The sequence below is a fragment of the Apis laboriosa genome, unplaced genomic scaffold (assembly GCF_014066325.1).
Source record: "Apis laboriosa isolate Shangri-la unplaced genomic scaffold, ASM1406632v1 scaffold16_cov148, whole genome shotgun sequence".
Classification (NCBI taxonomy): Eukaryota; Metazoa; Arthropoda; class Insecta; order Hymenoptera; family Apidae; genus Apis; species Apis laboriosa.
Genome location: NW_025222129.1, coordinates 2,673,253 through 2,695,736, shown reverse-complemented (window position 1 = coordinate 2,695,736; position 22,484 = coordinate 2,673,253). Strand labels below are relative to the sequence as shown.

At 36.6% G+C, this 22,484-nt stretch overlaps 2 protein-coding genes across 3 annotated transcripts in view; one reads left to right on the top strand and one right to left on the bottom strand.

The window, feature by feature from the left end:
- The window catches only part of LOC122711268 (coiled-coil domain-containing protein 137), a 62,229-nt gene extending 39,751 nt beyond the window's left edge, over positions 1-22,478 (bottom strand). The window contains exons 1-6 of one of the 2 annotated variants that reach the window (XM_043929862.1): positions 21,656-22,478; positions 20,559-20,686; positions 19,848-20,490; positions 19,527-19,737; positions 12,599-12,689; positions 7,282-7,407 (exon numbers count right to left, since the gene is read on the bottom strand). In XM_043929862.1, the coding sequence (XP_043785797.1) occupies positions 19,528-19,737; positions 19,848-20,490; positions 20,559-20,635 (930 nt within the window). In that variant the 5' untranslated portion in view covers positions 20,636-20,686; positions 21,656-22,478 and the 3' untranslated portion in view covers positions 7,282-7,407; positions 12,599-12,689; position 19,527. Of the gene's footprint in view, positions 1-7,281; positions 7,408-12,598; positions 12,690-19,526; positions 19,738-19,847; positions 20,491-20,558; positions 20,968-21,655 lie in introns of those variants that run through there. The other variant, XM_043929861.1, reaches the window with a different exon arrangement.
- On the top strand, positions 17,706-19,270 carry LOC122711269 (BLOC-1-related complex subunit 5). Its single transcript, XM_043929863.1, has 2 exons — positions 17,706-18,468; positions 18,545-19,270. Exons 1-2 carry the CDS (start codon positions 18,155-18,157, stop codon positions 19,038-19,040), a joined length of 810 nt encoding a protein of 269 aa, XP_043785798.1. The 5' UTR covers positions 17,706-18,154; the 3' UTR covers positions 19,041-19,270.
- Positions 22,479-22,484: the final 6 nt, after the last annotated feature.

Here is a 22,484-nt window from a genome sequence, read left to right as displayed (position 1 = left end):
AGTTATTTTATCGCCGCTTGGATTTCAACGAAAATATTATTTCATCGCTCCGTGTCGCAACATTGCGATTGCATTACGGAATTACAGAAAAGCGTTGCTACTTAACCGGTTGGTGTTATCCAATTCACGATTTTACGAAATAATAACGAGGAAGCGAAACGAAAAGATGGAAACGAATTTATACAAATTATATCGAGGGATTTTAATTCGAGGAAAAAAATTAAAATTGAGAAAGAGATAAATTCGCTTCCTCGCTGTCCGCGTATCTCTTTCGCGAATTGACGAAATTGGAAAAAAAGAAAAAAAAAAAAAAAGAGATGTAGAGATTCGAAGAAAGGGAGATTCGTATCGGGCGAATTTTACGACTTTTTTTTTTTTTTTTTTTTTTTTTTTTTGTTAATTAATTTCTATTAAAATTCGAATGAAAGATACAAGGGCGAACGAGACAAAAGAGATTTACGATTTTCCGGCGGCACGCAACTCCCATTTAACAGGGGAAAATGAAATTTTAAGGCCGGCCACGGAATTAATTAAACGGCATCGCATAACGTGCCCGCCAATCAAAAATTTCGCGTTCTTGCAACGTGTTACGTATCCATCTTTCATTCCGCAGATGATCGACGAGCAATCACGATTCAACCGTTTCTTTCGATCGAAAATTTAAATATATATTCGTCTTCGTTCGACCAATGGCAAACAAGTAGATTTGAAAATATGAAATCGGAATCAATTATTTCCAGTATGGAATCAACCGTTTCGTTCCAATCGATGATTTAGATTCGATAAATTAATTTTAAAAAATTAAATATGTTCTCGTGATCGATATCGATTGAAATTGAAAATAAAATCCAAAGAAAAAAATCCCTTCTTACATTTCGAAATCAGTGAAAAATTTTTATCAATAATTTCGTTTCGCGTTAAATAATCCCGGGAAAAAGATTCCAGAAATAAGAAATTTCCCTTCGATTCCCTTCCAATTTTAATTTCACCGTAATCGGAAAGATACAAATGATCCCGATAAATTCTGTCCAAATATTGACTCGTTCTATCATCGTTTCGTGATTTGGTTGGAGCGAGAGATAACCGCGCGTGGCGAAAAAAAAACAACACCTTTTTATCAGCTTTCTCGACCGCGTGGAAAAAGCGTGGAAAATTTCGATCGAACGGTTGTCCTCCGAACGTATCGTGCCGTTCGACACGAACGTTAATATTCCTTTTCCTTCTGGCATCGGGAGTTGTTGTAACCAGGTTACAAGCAGCTTTTAGCGACAGTTTCGAGAGGCGGACGAGATTTTCCGATCGGGCGTCGCGAAGTGAAAGGTAATCGAGAAAAAGGTAACGAGTTTCTTGCCGGGCCGGCTGATAAAGAGCGTCGATAAAACTCGGTCGAACGCGACGTTCAACGCGCAATTTTATTCGGCATTCGTCGTTCCAGAAATTAAGTCGACCATCTTTCTCCGATAAGATAAAAACTCTGTGAGTGAAAAACCGAGTGGGGAAAAAAAAAAAAAGGAAAAAGAAAAAATACGGTGGCAAAGTTTAGAATCCGCGTGGGGATCGCGGAGCTAAGAATCAACAAACTTAATCGAACGAGAAATCGATAGAAGAGTTCGAGAGTGATAAAAATTTTATCCTATTTGGACATGTGTGTTTATCTTTGCTTTTTAATAAACCCTTTCCTATCAGGTGCTCCATCTGTTTCCACCACTTGTACGGAAATTCACCTGTAATTCAACTCGAATCTTCGAAAATATATCTGCTATTTCTATTTTTTTTTTTTTTTTTTTTTTAGTAAAAACGCTTTTATCCAAAAGAGGCGTTTGAGGAAAGAACCGCTCGATTTGCGCCGGCCGAATCTGGGGAGAATTAAATTATACCGTCCCCGGTATTTGGAATATTTGCCTCGTTATCTAACCTCGCCTACGCTTCCTAAAGATTTACGAATCTCGACTTAACGCGGCTCCGTTTGCGAATCCACCGCGAAATCCTTTATTCCACCGAGTTTCCACACGAAAATTGCAATGTCCTTTAATCGGTGAAAAAAGTATCGCCATCGTTGATCTTTCTTTTCCATCATAAATCACTAGGGAAACTAACCACCACGAATCGCACCTGAAAATATAATAATTTTTCATCTCCGTCGTTGATGACGGTGTTTATAAATAACAGGAGAGGGACACGTTAGAGGCTCGATATCGATGGAGCGATAATAACGGAATAAAACTCGGGACTATTTTCGCTGTTTGAGCGGCTACTGCGTTGAAGGCAATCTTGCAGAGTTTTTTTTCGCAATTACGAGACCTATTGTTTCGAAACTCTAACCTCAAAGTCACACGCGTCGTTCCCCTGTAAAACATTTAAAATTCTCGTTCTCGCGATTACTATTTGCGACGAATTCCACCGTTTCCAAAACAAACGTTCTTCGAAACTAATTTCGAAACGGAACCAAGTGCTCTTCGAGACAAAAGAGCATATATCAAGAGAGATAAAGTGTCGTTTAAGCAGGGACGAAATCTCTCTTCGCCTTTAAGGTGAAGCAGGTCGAAATTCTAAACGGTTTCTGGATAAGTTTCGAGGGTGAAATAAATTGATTGAATATTGCGTGAATATCCCCGATTGGAAGATCCATTCCTTGATCTGTCCATCGACAGGGGACAGATATTAAAACGAGACGAACAAGTGCAACGGAGGGGAGAAAAGGGGTGTTTCGAATATCGCGAGAGAAATAGAGAAATCGTAACATTTTCTCGACGGAGAGATATTATCCGTGTTGATTTTTTTCTCTTCGTGTACGTTGCTCGAAGTGATTTTTTTCAAACGCGCGATTTATTATTTCTTCCATCATCGTTGACGACAAACGATGGGAAAAGATCAAAGAATTTTTCCGGAGAGAAAGCGAGGAGAAATTGTTTGAATCGATGATCGATGCTTCGTAATTGCAATTATTACCTTTGATGGATTAATTATAAGTATACACAGCGCACGTTTCGTATAGATGTGTACGTATAGAGAAAAAAAAGATATATTATAAACCCCTTTGTCGAACCCGATGAGAAAGATATATTTTTTTCCATGGTTTAAAATTGAAAATGTAAATGGGAATAATTTGAACTCGTAAAATCGATTAGCCTGTAGGGAAAAGTTGGGAAAAGTTGAAAGGGGAAAAGTTTGTTGGGTGGAAAAGTGAGAGAACCTCGCTCTTTTTACGAGATGTTAAGTCTCTGTAGGTTTATATCCTTTTCTTTCCTCTTTCCCTCCCTCCTTCCCCCCCCCCCTCTCCTTTTCCCATGTTAAAACGTTTCACGTTCGATCGTGGAAAATGTAAAACAGATCCCGAATGTCATTCATAAATAAAGAAAGAAAGAAAGAAGGGTAGAATTTTCAGAAGAGAGAGAGAGAGAGAGAGAGAGAGAGAGAGAGAGAGAGAGAGAGAGAGAGANGAGAGAGAGAGAGAGAGAGGATTTGAAAGCAACGCAAAGCGAATAAAAATCGCGTAATATATTTTATTAAAAAAATCAATTGCCAACAAATTTAAGGCACTATTTGATAATCAAAATTGGGAAATATTTGTACGCGAAAAATAAAAAATCGAGAATAAATTCATCCGAATAACTAATTAACCGCGTCTCCCTTTTTCACTCCTTCGTATAAAGCCACGTTCCAACGATTAACTCTTATCTCGTCCACCTGGCAAGCGATGTTAATAAGACTAACTTTCCGTATGTAATCCACGTAGAATGTGGGCGTGATACGAAACGAGTAAAAAAAAAAAAAAAAAAAAGAAAAAAGAAAGAGAGAGAGAGAGAGGGAAAGAAACGCAAGAGAAGGAATGGTACGAGAAATCCTTCGCCACCATTTTTACGTACGATTCTTATTAAAACGTACACCGCCTAATAAATTATACGGATCACATGGAAATAGAAAAAGCGAGATTCGAGGAATTAAAATGCAACGAGGGAACAAATTAGCGCCGGTCGGGGAAAACAAATTCTTAGATTAACGTCTCCTCGCTTGACTTTTTCTTCTTCCATCCACGTGAGAAAGGAAGAAAGGAAGGAAGGAAGGAAGGAAGGAGAGGTGTAAATTTCATTACGCGAGGATCGTTCGTTCGCCTTACATAGCGCGTACGTTTTGCATTTTGAAGAGAAAGAGAGAGGGGGGAAAAAAAGAAAAAGAAGAAAATAAACAAATAAAGAAATTCTCTTACGGAGAGACAGGAAGGGGGCGGAAAAAATTGAAAGGAATTTTTCAACGAACAATGGATATTAATCTCGCTTGTTCTTTTTTTCTCTCTCGTTTCTCGCGAAACGTCGTTTCCATGTAACGCGCGTAGTAACAGGAGAATTTCTTTCTTCCTTTTTTTTTTTTTTCCCAAGTCCAAGACCCCTCCCCCCCGCGCGCGTAAATTTCTTTCGACATCGGGTGGCAAAAGTTTGCAAATTGATTTAAAAACCTTCGTGAGGATCCTCGTGCGAAACTTGACAAACTTCCTTCTTCGAATAAGGTCTTCTCTTCTCTCTCTCTCTCTCTCTCTCTCTCTCTCTCTCTCTCTCTCTCTCTCTCTCTCCCTCCCCCTCCACGAAAGAGAGGAAAGGTGAAGAGGAACTGGAAACACAAATGACGAAACACACGAAGTGACGAGTAACGACGCGTTTCGCGATTAATTAACCGCGAATGGGGACGCGTTTCCGAGATTTTTATCCATCTCTCGGCCAAAGGGAAGGAGGGAGGGGACGAAGGACGAAGGATATTCGCGCGGCTCCTCTCCGATCTCTTTCCAGAGTCAGTTTTCTCGTTGGAAAAAATAGGGGAAAAGTAGGAAGAGGGAGGAAAGGGTGGTCGGAAGAATAAGTTGGTGGAAAGAAATTCGGTTCAATTGGACCGAAAGAGGAAATTCCTGTTTCGCCGTATGAACCTCGTTTACATCGGCCAAGTTTTCCAATATTGAGATGAACGGACTTAATACACCTGCAACCAGGGAAATATTCGAAGGGAGGACTAAGCTGGGAGGCCGGCTCGTCGCGATAAGAAGAATGGCGCAACTTTGCCCCTCGCGAAAAATTGTTGTCGATCGTCGATCCGCTTCCGCGGTAACCACTCCTTTCAACTTTGAATTTCTCTAGTTTCTAACGGAAACGGTGTTTCGAATTTTAAATTTGGACCGAAAAATTTGAACCCATCCCCCCGAATTCATTTTCCCTCTCACCTTATCACGCACGAATTTACCTCGAATTTGAATATTTCAATTATTTAATTCGAACGAATTTGACGACGAACGGAAATGAAAATTGGAATCGGAGAAGAGAAGAGAAAAGAAGTGAAAAAATTTACGGGCGCGATTGCGTCACCGGCACACAACTATTCACGTCTCGATTACGTTTCGTGTAAGAGGAGCAATATGTCTCACTTTCGAGCCGTGAGACGCGTATCCTCTTGATTATACTTTATCTCGTCCACCTACGCCATCGATATTAAGACGAACTGCCGTTGCATCACGTCCAGCGGATACTCGATACCCGCGCCGTTTCCAATTCACCACCACGGATCCAATCGCTTCGCTCTCCGCGACCATCCTCCGCGATCTTTCTTTCCGCGTCATTGTTCCTTAAGGTCGCCGATCAAAGGAAGAAAAAAGGAAGAGAGAGAGAAAGAGAGAGAGAGAAGAGAGAGGAAAAAAAGGAGAGGAGAGAGGGAGAAAGAGGAGAAAAAGAGAGAAAGAGAGGGAGGAGAGAAAGAGAGAGGAAGAGAAAGAGAAGGAGGAGAGAAAGAGAGAGGAAGAGAGAGAGAGAGAGAGAGAGAGAGAGAGAGAGAGAGAAGGAGGGAAGAAAAAATGTAGTAGAAGCAAGGGTTTGCTTACAACGAAACGTCCGACGTCGATAAAAATTTTCGCACGATCTGCAGAAACGCGTTAACAGATTCTGGACGAGGCGAGGAAGTGGGCGATAAAAATTTTTACTCGGAGCGTGCCGCTTCGATTATCGTCGGCCCGAACAAGAAATTTTCCCGATATCGCGATAATAAAAGACGATACGCGCTGGGGATGCGAGATTAGGAAAGGAAAATCTCTCGGGGGATGGCGGAAAAACAGCCAGGTGGCGTCAGCAGTGTGTAACCGTGATAAAACTACGGAATAGAAACTATGGAATAAAAATCCTCCTCGGTTCTACTCTTCCTATCCTACCTAAGAATGGAACGGTTTTAAAAGGGAACGAATGAAAAAAAAAAGAGAGGAATAAACGGTGGAAAAGTACGAGAAACGAGTGAAACGAGACCCGATGATTGTTACGGGTTACTCGAGACTAATTGAATATAAATGATCGATGGAATCGTTTTAGGGAAGAGAGAGAGAGAGAGAGAGAGAGAAAAGAAAAAGATAAAACAAAGTTGATTTTGCCGAGTGTGAAACGTTGGAGAATGTGAGAATTCAGACAGGTGGATTCGATAAGTGGTCGTGTAAATGCAATTTATCGAACATCGTCGGAGACGCGTGTGCGAAATCGCGTTGGAAAGGGAAGAGGAACGTTGGAAAACGGGAGGGAATGATAAAAGAAAAAAAAGAAGAAGAAAAAAGCAAATGTGAAAATCTCCGTGCAAAATTTGTGCAAAAATTTAGGAACGAAAGACCTTGATTGGTTGGTTGTACCTGAAACTTGTTAATGGCGAGTAATTAACGCGGCGAATAATCATCGACTGTTCGTGATGCGCCATCCGAACGACAAACGGGGGTCTAATGAAACCGAGTTAAACTCTCTCTCGAGTCTCCATTATCCTCCATCGTTTTACCGAATCGGCGGAACGATGAGAAAAATTGGCCGTTTTTCAAAACCCTTTTTGAAAACCGCGGGATCAGAAGTTGAACGAACCTGTTCAATTTTGCCTCGATATAGATCCAATCTAACGTCTGAATCTCTCTCTGCTTATTATAGAAAATTGCGTTGAATAAAAAAAAAAAAAAAAACACGTTAAAAAACGAGAAGTTGATCGAATTTGTACGATTCGCTCGTCTCAATCGAACGGAACAAGCATTCGCGAGTCGCGATGAAAAAGTGAATTCTACGAATTATAAGCAAAATCATTCGAATTGGAAAAAATAAAAGAGAGAAAGAGAGAGAGAGAGAGAATGAAAAGCGTGGAGCGCGGCGCAAAAACTGATCGATCGGTCGCTCACGGTTGCTTTCACTTTTATCGCGCGAAAAATCACCCTTCCTCTTCAACTGTGAAAACTACAAACATCACCGCGCACGCAATCAAAAATCAAAAATAAATTTTCATATTGCATACCTGTTCGCGCACCAGTCACGTGGCCAGTCACGTAGATCGTTCGAACGACGAAGATGGATAGGCCTTGGATCTTCGTCCAACCGTATTCCTCTATGCGATGCTTCTGTCCGATCTTCACCGAATTTTCTAGTAAAAAATAATAATGAATTGGGAAAAAAATTTTCGATCCAACGCGTGATGAATAAATATTCTAATTTATTTTAATATATTATCCAAAGTTTTTCCAAAGATTTTCCACTTTGACGAATTGTTGAATTGGAGAGAAGGCTCGGTCGTCGATATCGAGCCACGATCTTTGCGATGTAATTTTAATTCGCCGCAGAGTTAGCAGCGCGCCTTTTCCCCAAACCCATTCAAAGCCCCCGAGAGTTTAGAGCTCAGCAGGAAGCGGGGTCAGGGAAACGTTTTTCCGATAACTTGCTCGAGATAATGGTTCAATGGCTACCATTTAAACACAACGCTCGACTGAATAACCCAGGCTAACGCGACCTTTAGAACCTTCTCGCTTTTCCCCTCTAACCGGAATCGTGTTTACCGCGAAGATGCGCGACTTTCACGATTCACTCTTTCGATGGTACGCCTTCGTCTAATCGAGCCATTATGCAACCGTGTAATACACGACACTCCGGTCGAACGACCAACTTGTTTCACGTCGCGTTTCAATAAGCCAGAAACCCGACTCATCTGATCGTGTTGGTCTCTCTTGTGATCGAGTTTCCTATCTCGACTATATATTAATAAAAAAAAAAAAAAAAAAAAAAAANAAAAAAAAAAAAAAAAAAATGCACCAGCGTGTTGTTTGTCACGAATAAAAATAAAAAAATATTTCCTCGTGCAAGGAAACTAGAGACAAGAGTACGTCTGAGCGTTACCTCGAACTGCGAAGAAACAGAATTCGGGGCACGGAGTTAAAGAAAGAGAGAAAGAGAGAGAAAAAAAAAGTGGCGTAAATCAGCTCGTTTATTACCACGCGTCCATTACCACTCGTAAAAACTTCTCGCGAGAGACTCGACGGCGATTTACGATGTTCGATCTACCACCGACCGAAGATGATATGATTCGACTCTGCTGCACCGGTTTCTATATCGCGATAGTCGGTCGCACAACGACAGATCTTCCACGCCAGTTAACCTATGCAACGTCACAGATCGACTTTGAAGTTGCAATGAGACGTGGCGACGTGGAAGACCGGTGTTTGTATCTTAGAAACGTCCGAGGCGCATGCCTTATCACCACGCAAATACCGTAAAATTACCGACATTATGCAACAAACCATTCGGTTCCCTTATGACAATGTTACGTGCGAGAATTATCAAAGCAATAAATAAAATTAGCCTATTATTTATAGAGGAAAAATCGTGCGCCGAGTCGTTTTCTTACGAAAACACGAATTTTTCTGAATTACGTGAAAATACGCTATTTTTCTTCCTCTTCTTTATCTCTTACTGCTAATAATTGTGGTTGCACTAATTGCCGGTAGCCTCTTACGTCAAAAATTCACGAAGAGGCTTTCGATCGCGGTAATATCTTTTTTATGGAAATATTCTTAGGCGATCGAGATAAGAGCTCTCCGGTGGTATCGAATCGCAAATACAACGTGTACTTTTTAACAAATTACCGCTTCTGAAATACCCGTTACGAACCAATGTTAATGGACATTTCGCGGATTTATGCAAGTCTCGAAGTTATTAAAATAACGAGAGTCTGGTAACTGTTACATCACCGGTAAACGAAGTCCATGGTTATCGACGCGACAAGAATTAACGCGAATATAGGTAAACAGGTAGGCGAGATCGACTCGTCGAGCTCGACCACAATAAACACGCAACCGTTTATAATTTTCGCTCGACTCTTATCGCGAGATAAGCGTATCGCACAACAATCTATCGTAACAATGTAGGGACGCGTGAAAAGAGAATACCGAGAAATTTATATTTACTTTTTTTTCCACGTAAACGTTCCACGCGACAATACGCGAAGAAAGAAGACAAATAATATATGTGCGTAGTGAATGGAAGAACGAATAAATACGCAATAAACGAAAGAATCGTGATAAACGCGTTAAACGAAAGACTCGATGACACGCAATAAATCAAGACGAACGTACCGACGAAGAAAAGGAAGAAAGTGTACAGGCAACGGTGATTCGATATAATTTCCCTCTATTTGAATTTCAACGAGCTTCGATCCAGTTTTTCGGACGATCACGCGAGCACGCGAGCCGGACGACGCATCGATGCACCTGTTCACAATATTCGGCGAAATATAAAATCGTAACGAGGTATTGGTATCACGCGAACCGGTCGGGTGAAAGTAACGCGGCACGAAGAAGCACGTGGCACGACTGTTTTCGAGAAACCCGTAACAAGACAATGTTCACGCGACGAGAGCTCGCTGCTCACTGACGCGGTGACGCCGCGCAGGGTGGCTTTACCCCCTCTCCGCGCTCTCTCCCCACCACACCGCACCGGCCCGCGTAGAATAACTCATCGGTTTCGAGCGACGGTTTCGAATTGTTCGTATAAATCCGTATTCACTGCGAATATTTTTCAATGTAAATGAATGTTTCCCTCCTTTTTTCTATTTTCCTTCTTTCTTGTTTTTATTATTCGTATCGAAATGGAGAGCCTATGATTCGATAAGCGAAAAGTGATAATTGTTAAATATTCTTTTTTAAAATAATCAAATTAATAAATAATCAAGTATCAACTTAATATCAATGGTCGATTTACGATTATGATTTTAATTCAAGAAATATAGAATAGGATTAACATTGGAAAATTTTTCACGTTCCACGTTTTTAAGCTGAAATTAATCTCGCAGTTTTACAAAATTACGAACGATCCTTTTGGCTGTCTGTAGGATTCTATTGTGTGCCAGTTACATAAAATTACGCAACCGGTAAATTAAATTTTTTATTACGTATTTTTCAAATGTTTGCAGCTTCCTGTTTAGAAGAAAAAAGGAAATATTGAATATAGTTGCTCGTTATAAATAATTATGTAATTTTTATGAATATTTATATAACGATTTTGAAATGTTTAAAAAAAAAAAAAAAAGTTAAATTTTACTTGATTTCTTTTAATTATTCAGCCACACTATGTTAAAAATTTCAAAATATCGAGTATTTCTTCATTCGTATTAATATTCCTAACGATATATTTTTAGATCTGAATACAAGAGTTTCCTCTAGCAATTAAACAAGATAGATTTCGCAGATAGAAAATGCGACGGGAAATATTTTACGACAATTGATAAACAATTGACATAAATGTTAAAACTTTTAAGTTTTTTCGAAAAAATACGAGACATCGTAACTAAATAATATAATTTAAAAAAGTTTCGCAATTTCTTTTTTTGTAATTTTCGTACCTTATCACGACACGGAGAAATTTGTCGAATCAATTATCGTAATCAATTATAATCCTCCCTATACGCAATATCCTCCCTTCCCTTGATTTTTAACAATACCAACACCCCGTTTTCTATAAAACGAAGAAAATGAAAATCCGAGAAAATCCTCGTTCGATTCGTTCAAACAACGACATCAACTGCATCCCACCTAACTCAACAATCCTTCTCAACTCCCGAGTGAACCGAGACAATCTCCAGTTGGTATATCCAGTCGCGAGTCGTTAATCAATTTAAGCTGGCAATCTCGATCGACGAGGAGACACGACGGGGCTGATTCGAGAGCGTAATTAATACGGGGCGGTTGTTCTATCCGACCGAGCGGAGTGACGACGAGATAGGAAAGGGAATAACTCGAATCCAGATGACGATTCTGACCGATGAGAAAGGCGACTCCGAGGGGAGGAAGAGAACCGGCAGTAAATGCAAACGACTTGACCCGACCCGGACGAAGATCGGATCGAGACAAGACACGTACACACCGTACACCGCTCGACAAAATGCTGCGCTCCCTGTCCAATAAACGGATTCTCTTACGTGGAACGTCCGCTACGAGCAATCGTCGCGCGTCATAAGAGCGCATAAGCCGAAGCACAAAGGAAAGATCTCCGTGACCTCCCCCCGCACTGTTGCAAATTCAATTACCAATCGGTTATTGAGCGATCGAGACACCTTGCGCCTTTTGTCTTCACCTTTATTTTTCTTTATTCTTTTCCTTTATTTCTATTTCCCTCCCTCTCTTTGTTTTTCTTTCTTTATTTTTTGAGAAAAATAGCTCCATTGTTCGATTCCAGAAACTCTTGAGAATATCCTTGGGTCGAATATTATTTCGAGTGTCGAGATGCTGCGTGATGAAAAATAAGGTGACGATAATTCGATTCGATCGATGATTGTCGAGTGAATAATGTGGAAAATAAGGAGGAAAGAGTTAGAATTCTAAGTGGAAAAAAAAAATATTTCGTTTTTCAGAGTTCGTTGCAGTAAAATTGTTTTTCGAGAAAATTCTCCAAGATTTCGTATCGAAGGGAACGAATAAGCGCGAAATTTTGAAGCAAACCGATTTAAAAAAGATGCAAAATATTTTTCCATCGAGAAAATTCAGAAATCAGAATTTAACGACTAATCTAGATTCATAGAAAGGATATCGTTATTCAAACAGACTACGCCAACCCCATAAATTATGAATCAGCATTTAGGCACCTTTTCAGAGAGTACAATATAGGGGAAGAGGGAGGAAAGGTGGAGAGGGGGATGCACGAACGACAGATTCTTATGCTGATCTGCCAGGCAAACAGCCCTAAGCGGCCAAATTTTTGACCGGTTCGACGAAATTTTAATGTTTGCTCGAACTAGTCTGCATACCAAACATCGATCAAGATTCCCTGCAGACGTTTCAACATGCACTGCGCCCAAATTCGTGGATTTTGGAACGCGATCCAATCTTTTCAACATTACTCCCTAGAACGAAAAAAATAAATAAATAAATGAAAATAAATAAAGAAAATTACGATATTTCGATCTACGGATCCTTCGTAACTCGTATCATCCCCCGTAAGCATTCTGGAATGGAATTTGATATCCAAATTTCAAATACAAATTCCTCGCGAAATAATACGCAAACATCGTTAATCGACGTTTAAATGAAAAAAGAGGAAAGTTAATAAGAGGAACGTTTAAAAAAATAGGTATCAATCACGATGATCAATCAAAAATTTTAACAGCCGTGTTTTGTCACTTGAATAAACATCGTGTTTACCGGCACGTTTCTGCTACGATCCATTACAAAAATTGACTCGTCTGATAACACTGGATAATAACGAAAAGAATAATTCGTAAAGAGAGCATGATAAAAAAAAAAAATTAAAAAAATATATTATTTCTATTCAACGAAATAAGAATTCCTTACCTGACACGAAAAATTACCCCCACGAATTCTTCCTATTTCGATGATGAATCTTGTTTCAAACGTACTCAGCATGCATACGACTCGAACATCTCTAAGAAAAGCATAAAGAAAAGAAAAGAAAAATAGTTAATAAATAATTCAGATATAAAATATGTGTAAGAAACATCCGGTTCTAAATTTCATCACATCCTAAACCGAACCCCCTTGCCTCTAATTCCCAGATCCTTCCCTGTCTAGAAAGATTCTCGAGGGAACTTCCAGAAGAAGAATTCCCAATGAATCCTTGGTAAAGAGTTAAGAGGCAATGGTATTCGGTATCTCGGTCTTCGACCGAGTAAGTAAAAGGAAAATAAGGAGCATACAGGAATCCTTGGAGGAACGGAATAAAATCGTGATTTCCATCTAACCGTTCGAATCACCGGTGTAATCTCTCCTCGATGGGACGACAGGTGGATACGGGTATCGCGGTCGCCTTATTTTTTTTTTTTTTTTTTTTTTACGACGAAACGTCGTCTTTCCATATTTTCCTTCCCTTCTTTTTTTTGATGACACCGCCTCTCAAAGTTTCACGTCAGACGCGCGCAGGGATACGAGCAATTTAAATTTAATGCCCTTTTTTACATCCACCCTGCGCCACGCGCAACCCCTCGTCACATCCCCTCCCTCCCTCCCTCTCCCTTTCACTCGCTCCCTTCATCTCCATATTCGTATCCACCCGCCCGCCATTCTCTCACACCGACCGACGGCGTCCCTCCTCGCGCGATCTTTATCTCCACAGATTGCCCGACTTCCAAGGGAGCAACCACGGCCACTCTTTTCGGGTCTATGTTTGAAAAGAGGAGACGACCGCTCTCCCGGTGGCCAGAGAGATCGATCTAGATATCGCTGTGTCAACTCGCTCCGACAAACAACTCGCTCGAAATTTGTATTTTTCTTCCTTTCTTTCTTTCTCTTTTTTTTTTTTTTTTCACCACGTGTGGATCACGAGAGTATAGGGACAGGGATGGAGTCGTGAGGGGTAGGTGAGATCTCAGAACGGTCGAGATCGACCCTGAGAGAGGCTTGAGGCCAATTCTACGAACCGTAGATAATATTGTTTCTATGGGAGGCTGCGTTATGTAGGGTCATTGCATAATGAAAAGGCCTTTCTCCAACCAAGATTTCTTTTTTTTTGTCTATCTAGATATTTTCGTGTCGCGAAGAGACAGTTTAGCTTTTCCAATTTTTCGAACAAATTGTATATTTGTCGATGTTATTTGAGTAGACTTGAGAGGAAACGATGTTTATCGCGAGACTAATTTTAACTTCCTTTTCATGAAGTAGGTCATTAACGTTATCTAAAAATGATTTGAAAAAAAGAAAAAGAAAAAACGGAATCTCGTTGTAAAAACTATTAACTCTTACGAAACTTACATTGTTTGACGATATATTTCAGGTAAGAATCGTCTCGTCAACGAGGATAATCCCGGAATCGGTTAAATAGTCGAAGGTAGTCGGAGATTTCGAGGAAACACGTATCAGGAAAATTGACCAAGACAGGAAAGAAATGTTCGTAGAACGTTCAACAACGGCGAACAATTCGGTCCGACGTGACAAGTTTCGAGGAAGAAAAATTCAGCTCGAAACGAGATTGTTTATTCAAACGCGTCCCCTTGCCGTAGAAGAAGAAAACGGTGGAAACTGGTGGAAATTCTACTTTTCTCGAAATTCACGTTTCACTCGTACGCACGATTAATAAATAACACGAATGGGAAGGTTGGAATATACCGTATATATATATTCGTATTATAGAGAAGAAAAACGATCGCGCGAGGAACTGCCTCTATTTCCCCTGATTGCGAATAACTCTGTGAAATTGCCTGTTGACACGTGTCCAGGCAAGGAGTCGCGATAACCCGCGTTTTTATTAAAATAACTCACACACATTGCCGGCCAATAACTAATCAACCAGATCAAAAATTTTCCCGCATAGAAGGAAAACAGGATGCTGCGCGAGAGAAGATTTAATCGGCCGCGCGACGACAAAATTAAAAATTTTCAACGTATGCTGATCGATCGTTACGATGATGGCGGAGGAAACATTAACAAAATATATATATATATATATATATATATACTCCGACCATTTTCGAAAAATTGGTACGTAGCAGAGATTGCGAGTGTTCCCATTAAAATTCAAACCATTTTCTCGATAATCGAATTTCGCATTTTCACAAAATAGTTGCAGCGCATTTTGTAAAGATAAAAAAAAAATAAAAAACAACAAAATGCGCGGAACGTCAATGCGATATGGAACGATAAAATGGAAAGTGACGAAAAATCATAGAACAAATTCGAGGCGTGAAAATTACTCGTGTCGCGATTCCATAAGAGTCCACGCGTAATTTCAGTAATCGGTATCGAGCTGAATACCGTAAAAAAAAAAAAAAAAAAAAAAGAAATTACTAATATATTCAACTACGCGGTAACGTTCAATTTACGATATAGAGAAATATAATTTAACCGTTCAACGAGCCGTTTATTTCGATAAAATTTTTCTTCGTCGTACGCATTAATCTCTCGGGAAAGAAGTTTACATATATTTATAGAGATTATCTTTTCTATTCGATAAATGACGCGCTATAAAAGCGTTTAAATTCTAAAGATTAGTTGGCTTAAAATTAATCGGAAAAAAAATACGAACGAGGCCAAAATAAGAAAAACTGACGACGATGAAAAATAACAATTTTCTAGATTTTCTTATGTGTGTACATATATATATATATATATATATCTCGTGAGATTGCTCCGAAACAGAACGAAAATTCCGCGATGAATTATTCACGAAGATATCTCGACCACGAAAACACCGGTCAACTACTTTTTTTTTTTTTTTTTTTTTTTTTACCTCTATCTCTATTCTCTCTTCTCGAGACGTGAAATTAAAAAACCGGACCAGGAATAGAACGCGTGAAGAAGTTTTGAAATTTTCGAGAATTCAAGCTTCTACTTGTAACTGTAGAAACACTCGAGGCGAGGAATATTGGAATCCGTACGGGGTTGCGCGAGAGACATCACTGTCTCATGCATGCGTATTCCATTTGCATCGTGAGTCTTATTAACGTACGTTCCAAACGCAATACCGTCGTGTCACGTTCCTTTATTAAATTTCGATGTTGCACTTTCGTTTTCCTTCGTTTTCTCTTCTTTTCAATCTTCCGTGAATTATTTAGAAAAATCTATCCAAGATTCACGCTAATGGGAAACGTTGATTAATATCTTAATGGAAGAAAGCGAGAATCGTAGAAAAAAAAGTATTTCGAGAAAAGCCTTTTTTCTCAAATTTTCCAACGATTTATTATTAAAATAAAACAGGAAATCAGGATCGAAAGCTATTCTGAAAAATTGAAAGAGTAAAATAATTTTTTTCTCGTTTTAATAATCGAGATAACTATTTTCAAAATTGAAATTTTGAGCGACTCACAATGGGATATTTTTAAGGAAAAATTGTTAATAGTGACGAAACCTTCTTTTATTATCGCCTTCTTTTCGACCGAATTTTTATCGTCTATCGGAAAAAAAAACAATGTAGGAAGTTTGAGTGCGGGGCCCGTATTTAGAGAATCATGTTTCGAATTCGTTCGTTTCGAAAGTTGATAAGAAAGACGGGCGAATGTTCGTTTCTATCGTTGTGTATCGCGGCCCGTGAAGATAATACTCGGATACGTCAATGAGTTAGAAAGTGGTTAGTAACGAGTGCTCGTTAAAAATCACGGGAAGCGACGAAGAGGAAGTGCGCCGATGAAACGTCAAGCGTGTCGCATGCAGCTAATAGAAATTTCTGTCTATTGTAACAGCGTTTCCGATCGCTTTTCTATTATATCTACGAATCATTATGCCAGCCGAATATTTAAGTGATATACTTCTCGCATATGCAAAATCAGTTTATAGTTCTTTTTTTAAAAAATCTTTTATGGCGCTTTCTAAACTGCTCTCGATGGTAGTTTAGAAAGAAGATGATCGTGACGAAAGTGGAAAGTGGAAGATGGAAAGTTGAAAATAAATGTAACGTCCATCAAGATCGATATTTTCTCGTAGATTATATCTTATTTTGATTACATTAGCGATAAGCCAATTATGAATCAAATTTCATAAATCACAAAGTGGTTGAACTACGATTGTGATGAAAAATCTTAGAAACTACGAATACGTAATGGGTCGATACATAATATGCACGATTCAAGCCTTTAGAAATGTCGTTCGCTGACATATAAAAACGATTGCACAAGAATCCTCTTCAACCGTGCAAAAATGAATTCTAACGGTATACGCGAGTTACCGCGAGAACCGATGTAAATTTAATGTTGATATCTTCGTAAGAAGTTAGATGAGATAAGGAAAACCTGGAGAAAACCTGGATAAATGAAGTATACGAAAATTTTCATTTCGCGCAATATCACTGTCTGAATGAAACCTTGAACGAATCTTTGAATATATTTAAATTATCTATCTAAAGAAATTTGATAAAAAGAATGGAACTTTTTGATCTAATTATAAAATATATACGTTTCATTAACTTTATTAATAACATATTTATATACATATATATAGTTTGAAGAAGAAAGAACGAAAAGAGAACGAAGAATATTTTTATCTATATTTGTATAAAGAACTGTTAGAAAAGGTCGATCCCTATCTATTCACGTGATACAGTTGTAACATATTTAACCGTTATCAATAATTTAGATATAACATGTGTTAAATATATGAATATCGGTTCCACAAAATCGATAATTAGTTACGTCATCAATTTAAAAATTGATGTACACTAGTGATAATAAAGTAAAGTCTTTTATATTTTAATAAAAAATTATTAACTTTAAAACAAAACATTTGATAAAAAAATATATATGTGTAAAAAAATAAAAAAAGAAAATGAGGCAATAAATCTATCGCGTATTTTTTTTTTTTTTTTTTTTCATAAAACTTTTCAGAGAGTTACATTATCAAGCGAAAAGAAATCTTTGTACCTTCGAGTTCGAAATCCATTTCAACAGATGGTGTTCTCATCGTGCAAATGACTACGACACGAAATGAAATCTACCAGCATGAACAATCAATGATTAAAACGACTTTTTGACAACAGAAATTAAAAACCGAGTTCAAAGTGATTATATTATTGTATTTATCGGTATAATTAATTTTTTAATAATATCGAGGTGACAACACGATCAAGGGAAAACCAAAGTTTCATGATGTATCGAGAAAATTTTCTTTAAATTTTCTTTCGTTATTGATTATTATGAAGCTCCTGAATTGTGGAGTGAATAAAAATGTGCTCTTCTAATCAGTCGTTAATTGAAAGGTTATATAAAAACGAACGACGTCAGATGGCCTTAAATTTAACTTGACGATTATTGTTATAATTATTCTTGTCATCAGATGTTTATATTTATAAATTATAAAATAATTATACGCAATTTTCGTAGTGAGACGGAAGATTAATGTATATCGTTTATATAATTGACGTAATTCTTGTAGAAAGATTAGAGTAAATTTTTAAAAAAATCAGACAAGATGGGATCGGAACAGAGCTCTCAGGGTGGTACTCACAATACCAATGCTAATAGGACAAGAAATATACCATTGAGACGCGGTAAAAGTGTACCGAATCGTGAAAGAGTACCGGAAGACACACCACCTAGATGTACCAGTCCTGGTGCAAGCATTTGTTCAGATTCTGATTTACCATATATATCTTATACTGTGAATAGACCTATTGGAGATTCACCAAAGATGACAAATAAGCAATCACAGTTATATAGAGGCAAGAGTTTGGGTGCACAAGATATATCTAGACGTAAAAATAATTTAAATACCAATAGCTACAGGTAATATATAATTATTTATAATTAATTATGATTTTGTCTATTTTAATATATTTTATTTGAATAATAATTCTTACAGAAAAACTACCTCTGATAAAATACACAATATAGTAGTAGTGAAATCAGCTGTGGCAGATCCTACAGCTGACAAAGATCCTGACTTGGTTAAATTACAAAGTATTCCCATGTTCCTACCTATCATGCGTGGCACTCTCAATTTGCCTCCAGGTGTAAGAGATCCAGAGGTCCTAGAAAGACTTAATCCTATTGGCCTGTTTAATCTGTGTGCACGTTATCAACATCATCTGAACACTAATGCTCAAATGATTGCCACTGAACAAGCTAATCTATGCATTAATATCGAACCAGAAGTGACCAAAATTCTTAATTTGGCAACAGAAAGGCAAAAGAAATTTGCCAAGTTTGCTGAACAACTGAACAAAATACATGAGCTTAGTAAACAATTAACTAAATGCCATTCTCTTCTAAATCAAACTCTAGAAAGCCTTGAAACTTTGAACAATCTTTTACCAATTGAAGATAGATTAGAACCATTTGTATGGACTACTGGATAAAATTCATATTAAAAAGTATATTGAATGTAGTTTTGGAAAATCACACATTGCACTGGTGCTAAGAAATAATTTGAATTAATTCGATACAAAATTTGTTAAAAATTTGTTTTGTTTTTTTTTATCAAACATGATGAAGTTATTTACTAATAATTTACTATTTGAAAAACCTCTATTTGAAAAAATTTCTAGTACCTATACATGTGTTGCACAGAAATCTTGTCTATATGAATATATATATATATATATATATATACATATACATCTATTTTCATGTTAATCTTAATAATTGTATAATTGTATAAAAAAATAATGTGATGCTTCAAAAATACATACAGTTTACTTATGATAAAAAAATTGTACATTTTATTAAAATAAAAGTAAATTTCACAATTACAATAAAACGATTCATAGCAATCTTGTAAGAAAACAACAATATAAAAAAAAAAATCTACATAAAAGTATAACATTTTATAATCATTTACATACCCTAGTTAATACCAGCAGATTTTTGTGCTTTCAATATTCTGTATGCTGCTATAACATCATTCTGTTGTTTTTCTAACTGTCTCCTTTCTCCAAGTGGTAATTTTTTACGTTTTCCTGATCTATCTATAGTCATTCTCTTCTTAGGATTCTCCAACTTTGAATTTTCATTCTTTTTGAGCATTGAATAAAGAAGAAGATTCTTTCTACCAGGCTATAGCAAAAAATTAAAGAATTTTTCATCAATATTTAAAAAATATTGAAAAATATTAAAAATGCATTAAAAAATAAAAAAAAAATGTATTGTTAAATTAAAAAACATACTTTAGAGGTATTTATAGTATTAGCATTTTTTGGTTTGATTTTTAATTGAGGTGGTTCATGAACCACTTCTCCAAATTCAACTTGATCTTTATAATTATCAAATTCGTCTAATTTTTCTTCCATTTGTTTCTCTTTCTTCAATTTCAATTTCTCCTTCTTCTTTTCAGTTTTAGTCATTTTGATCTTATTGATATCACTGTTTTTTTTTTTTTTTTTAATATTTTTATGACTCGACTTCAACATTTCAATTTTGTCTAATTCAGTTTGTTCACATTTTGAAACTCCTTCGATGTTTCCTGTTTCTGGATTTCGATTAACTTGAACATCATATTTTTTCTCAAAAGCAAATTCATTAATGAAAACTTGCGTATCTCGATTAACTCTATGTAAAAATCGTTGTTCAGTTTCCCCAGGCCTTTGTTGAAATATAGGAACAACTTTCTCTGGTCTAGCCTTTGGATGTAAAGGCTTAGATTCTTGTTTACCAACGGATATAAGATTATTTTTCTTCTTCTTCCTTTTTTTTATTTTACCTATTTTTCCCAATTTCACTGCCTCTTTTAACTCTATTATTTTTTCTAAACTTTTCGGTATAGCTTGTTCGTTCACATCTTTTGGCGGTGCATTTATTTTTGTTTCTAACCTATAATAGGCAGTTCACTAATCTATGTAAGAAATTCGAGAATAAAACATAGTTAATGCACAACTCACTCTGCCTGACGTTTTGCCTGTTGTTTAAAAGGATCTTTCACACCTCTGTGCTTTTTTCCTGGGATTTTTCGACCCATTTCGAATTTCGATAAACAACGAGACACGATTTTCACGTGGTCGACATTCGTCTACTCGAAAATATAAATGACGCGCGATGATGTTTCATATTCAAAATGTTGTTAAATAGTAATTTTTTAATCATAAAATCAATAAACAATTTAAACAATTTTGAATATAAAATAAACACAAAATTTATAATTAATTTATTAGCTTTAATATGTCTCGTGTATTAAAATTTAAATTTAATTTTATTTCGAACTCAATGGATAACGTAAAATGATGAGAAGATTCTAAAATTATCTACACATCTAATATAAAAAATATATTGGATTTTAAATCTATATTGTATATTGTTTATGATTATAGTGACCAACGAGGTTAGGAAGTAGTTTTTGATATTTTACTAAATATTTTGAACTAATCATCTATAAATTCGTTAATTCGTATATTTCATTAAAATACTTTATTGTATTGTAAACGCTAATTACATAAATAACAATGATTCTATCATTTTATCTTTATTACGTATTTCTCATTCTTTCTTTAATCAGGTAAAACTACAAGGTGTGATAAAATAGTGATGAACCTAATTCAATTTTCTCGATTAATTATCAAAAATAAAAGAGTTAATTGTCAACAAAAATATTTTAAAAAATCTGTCTATGGAACATCATCAACGTTATCATCCGAGGAAAAAATTACTGAAAATAATGAAAATAACAACGACTTCTCGATAGATGATTTATCAGAACCTACGAATTGTTGCATGTCTGGATGCGCGAATTGTGTATGGATTCAATATGCAGAAAAATTAAGTGCTACTCTCAAAGAAAATGACGTAGATGTACAAAAATTAATCATGGACAAAATACAAGATCCTAACATGAAAGCATTTCTTTCAATGGAACTTAAAATTAGAAATATCATTAAAGATTAGGAACATTGTGTATAAAACATATGTATATATATGTATATATGTATATATGTATAAAATGATGAAATTTTAGATAATAAATACTTATGTTAATTTAACTAACTTTAGTCTCGTCTTCTTTTAATTATATTCTTTGAATCTCTTCCAATATTGTATATATGCACTTGTATATTTATGTAGAGTTGTTGAATCTTGAGTTGCGAAAATGTTGTAATTTTAAAGTAATATTATAAAACTGTCTCCCGTGTATATTATCAAGTCGTCGATTTCTTATAATTCAAACAATTTCGTTAACGTTTCATAATCATTCACACTTTTTCTTTTTCTCACAAAAAACTTTGAATCGAATATTCTGCCACAAATTCTAATGTTTCGAAACTGAAACTGTTCATGTTGCGCCATCTGCAAGACTGTACGGCGTCTGTCCAGATGGCGGCAGATGTACGAATGCTGTTTGTATGAAAAATATTTATCCTCATAATTGCAACAAAAATAATGACTATATCACGCTCTGAATCTCCATTCGAGAACTCGGGTCTTTTATTATTTATTCAACTCGTTCCGTTTATGAGATTCCAGAGCGTAGTAACCAGTTTCTACATTAAAAGATAAAAGACATCTGACCATTTCGTTTGTACAACCGCTTGAAATTGTAAACCGAAATATAAGATGTTATTTCTATATTCTCATAAATTTAAATATCGAAAAGAGATAAAAAACGGTAATATAACGATGCCAATAAATTCAATCAAACACAATGTTAAAAAAGGAAATAGCACACAAAGGAATAACTCTGTCTTTTCGCCCGAGTTAAATTTCAATCTCCACTTAAAACGTTTTCATCACCATCACCTATGCTGCAATCTTGTTTTTTAACGGAAACTAATTAAAATAAGTTGAGACTTATCGGCAATGTGTTTTGGTACCTCGTC

Coding starts and splice junctions, on each gene's coding strand:
- LOC122711269 (XM_043929863.1), top strand. CDS start 18,155: ATGGGATCGGAACAGAGCTCTCAGGGTGGTACTCACAATACCAATGCT. Junction 18,469..18,544: donor TTAAATACCAATAGCTACAG/GTAATATATAAT, acceptor TAATTCTTACAG/AAAAACTACCTCTGATAAAA.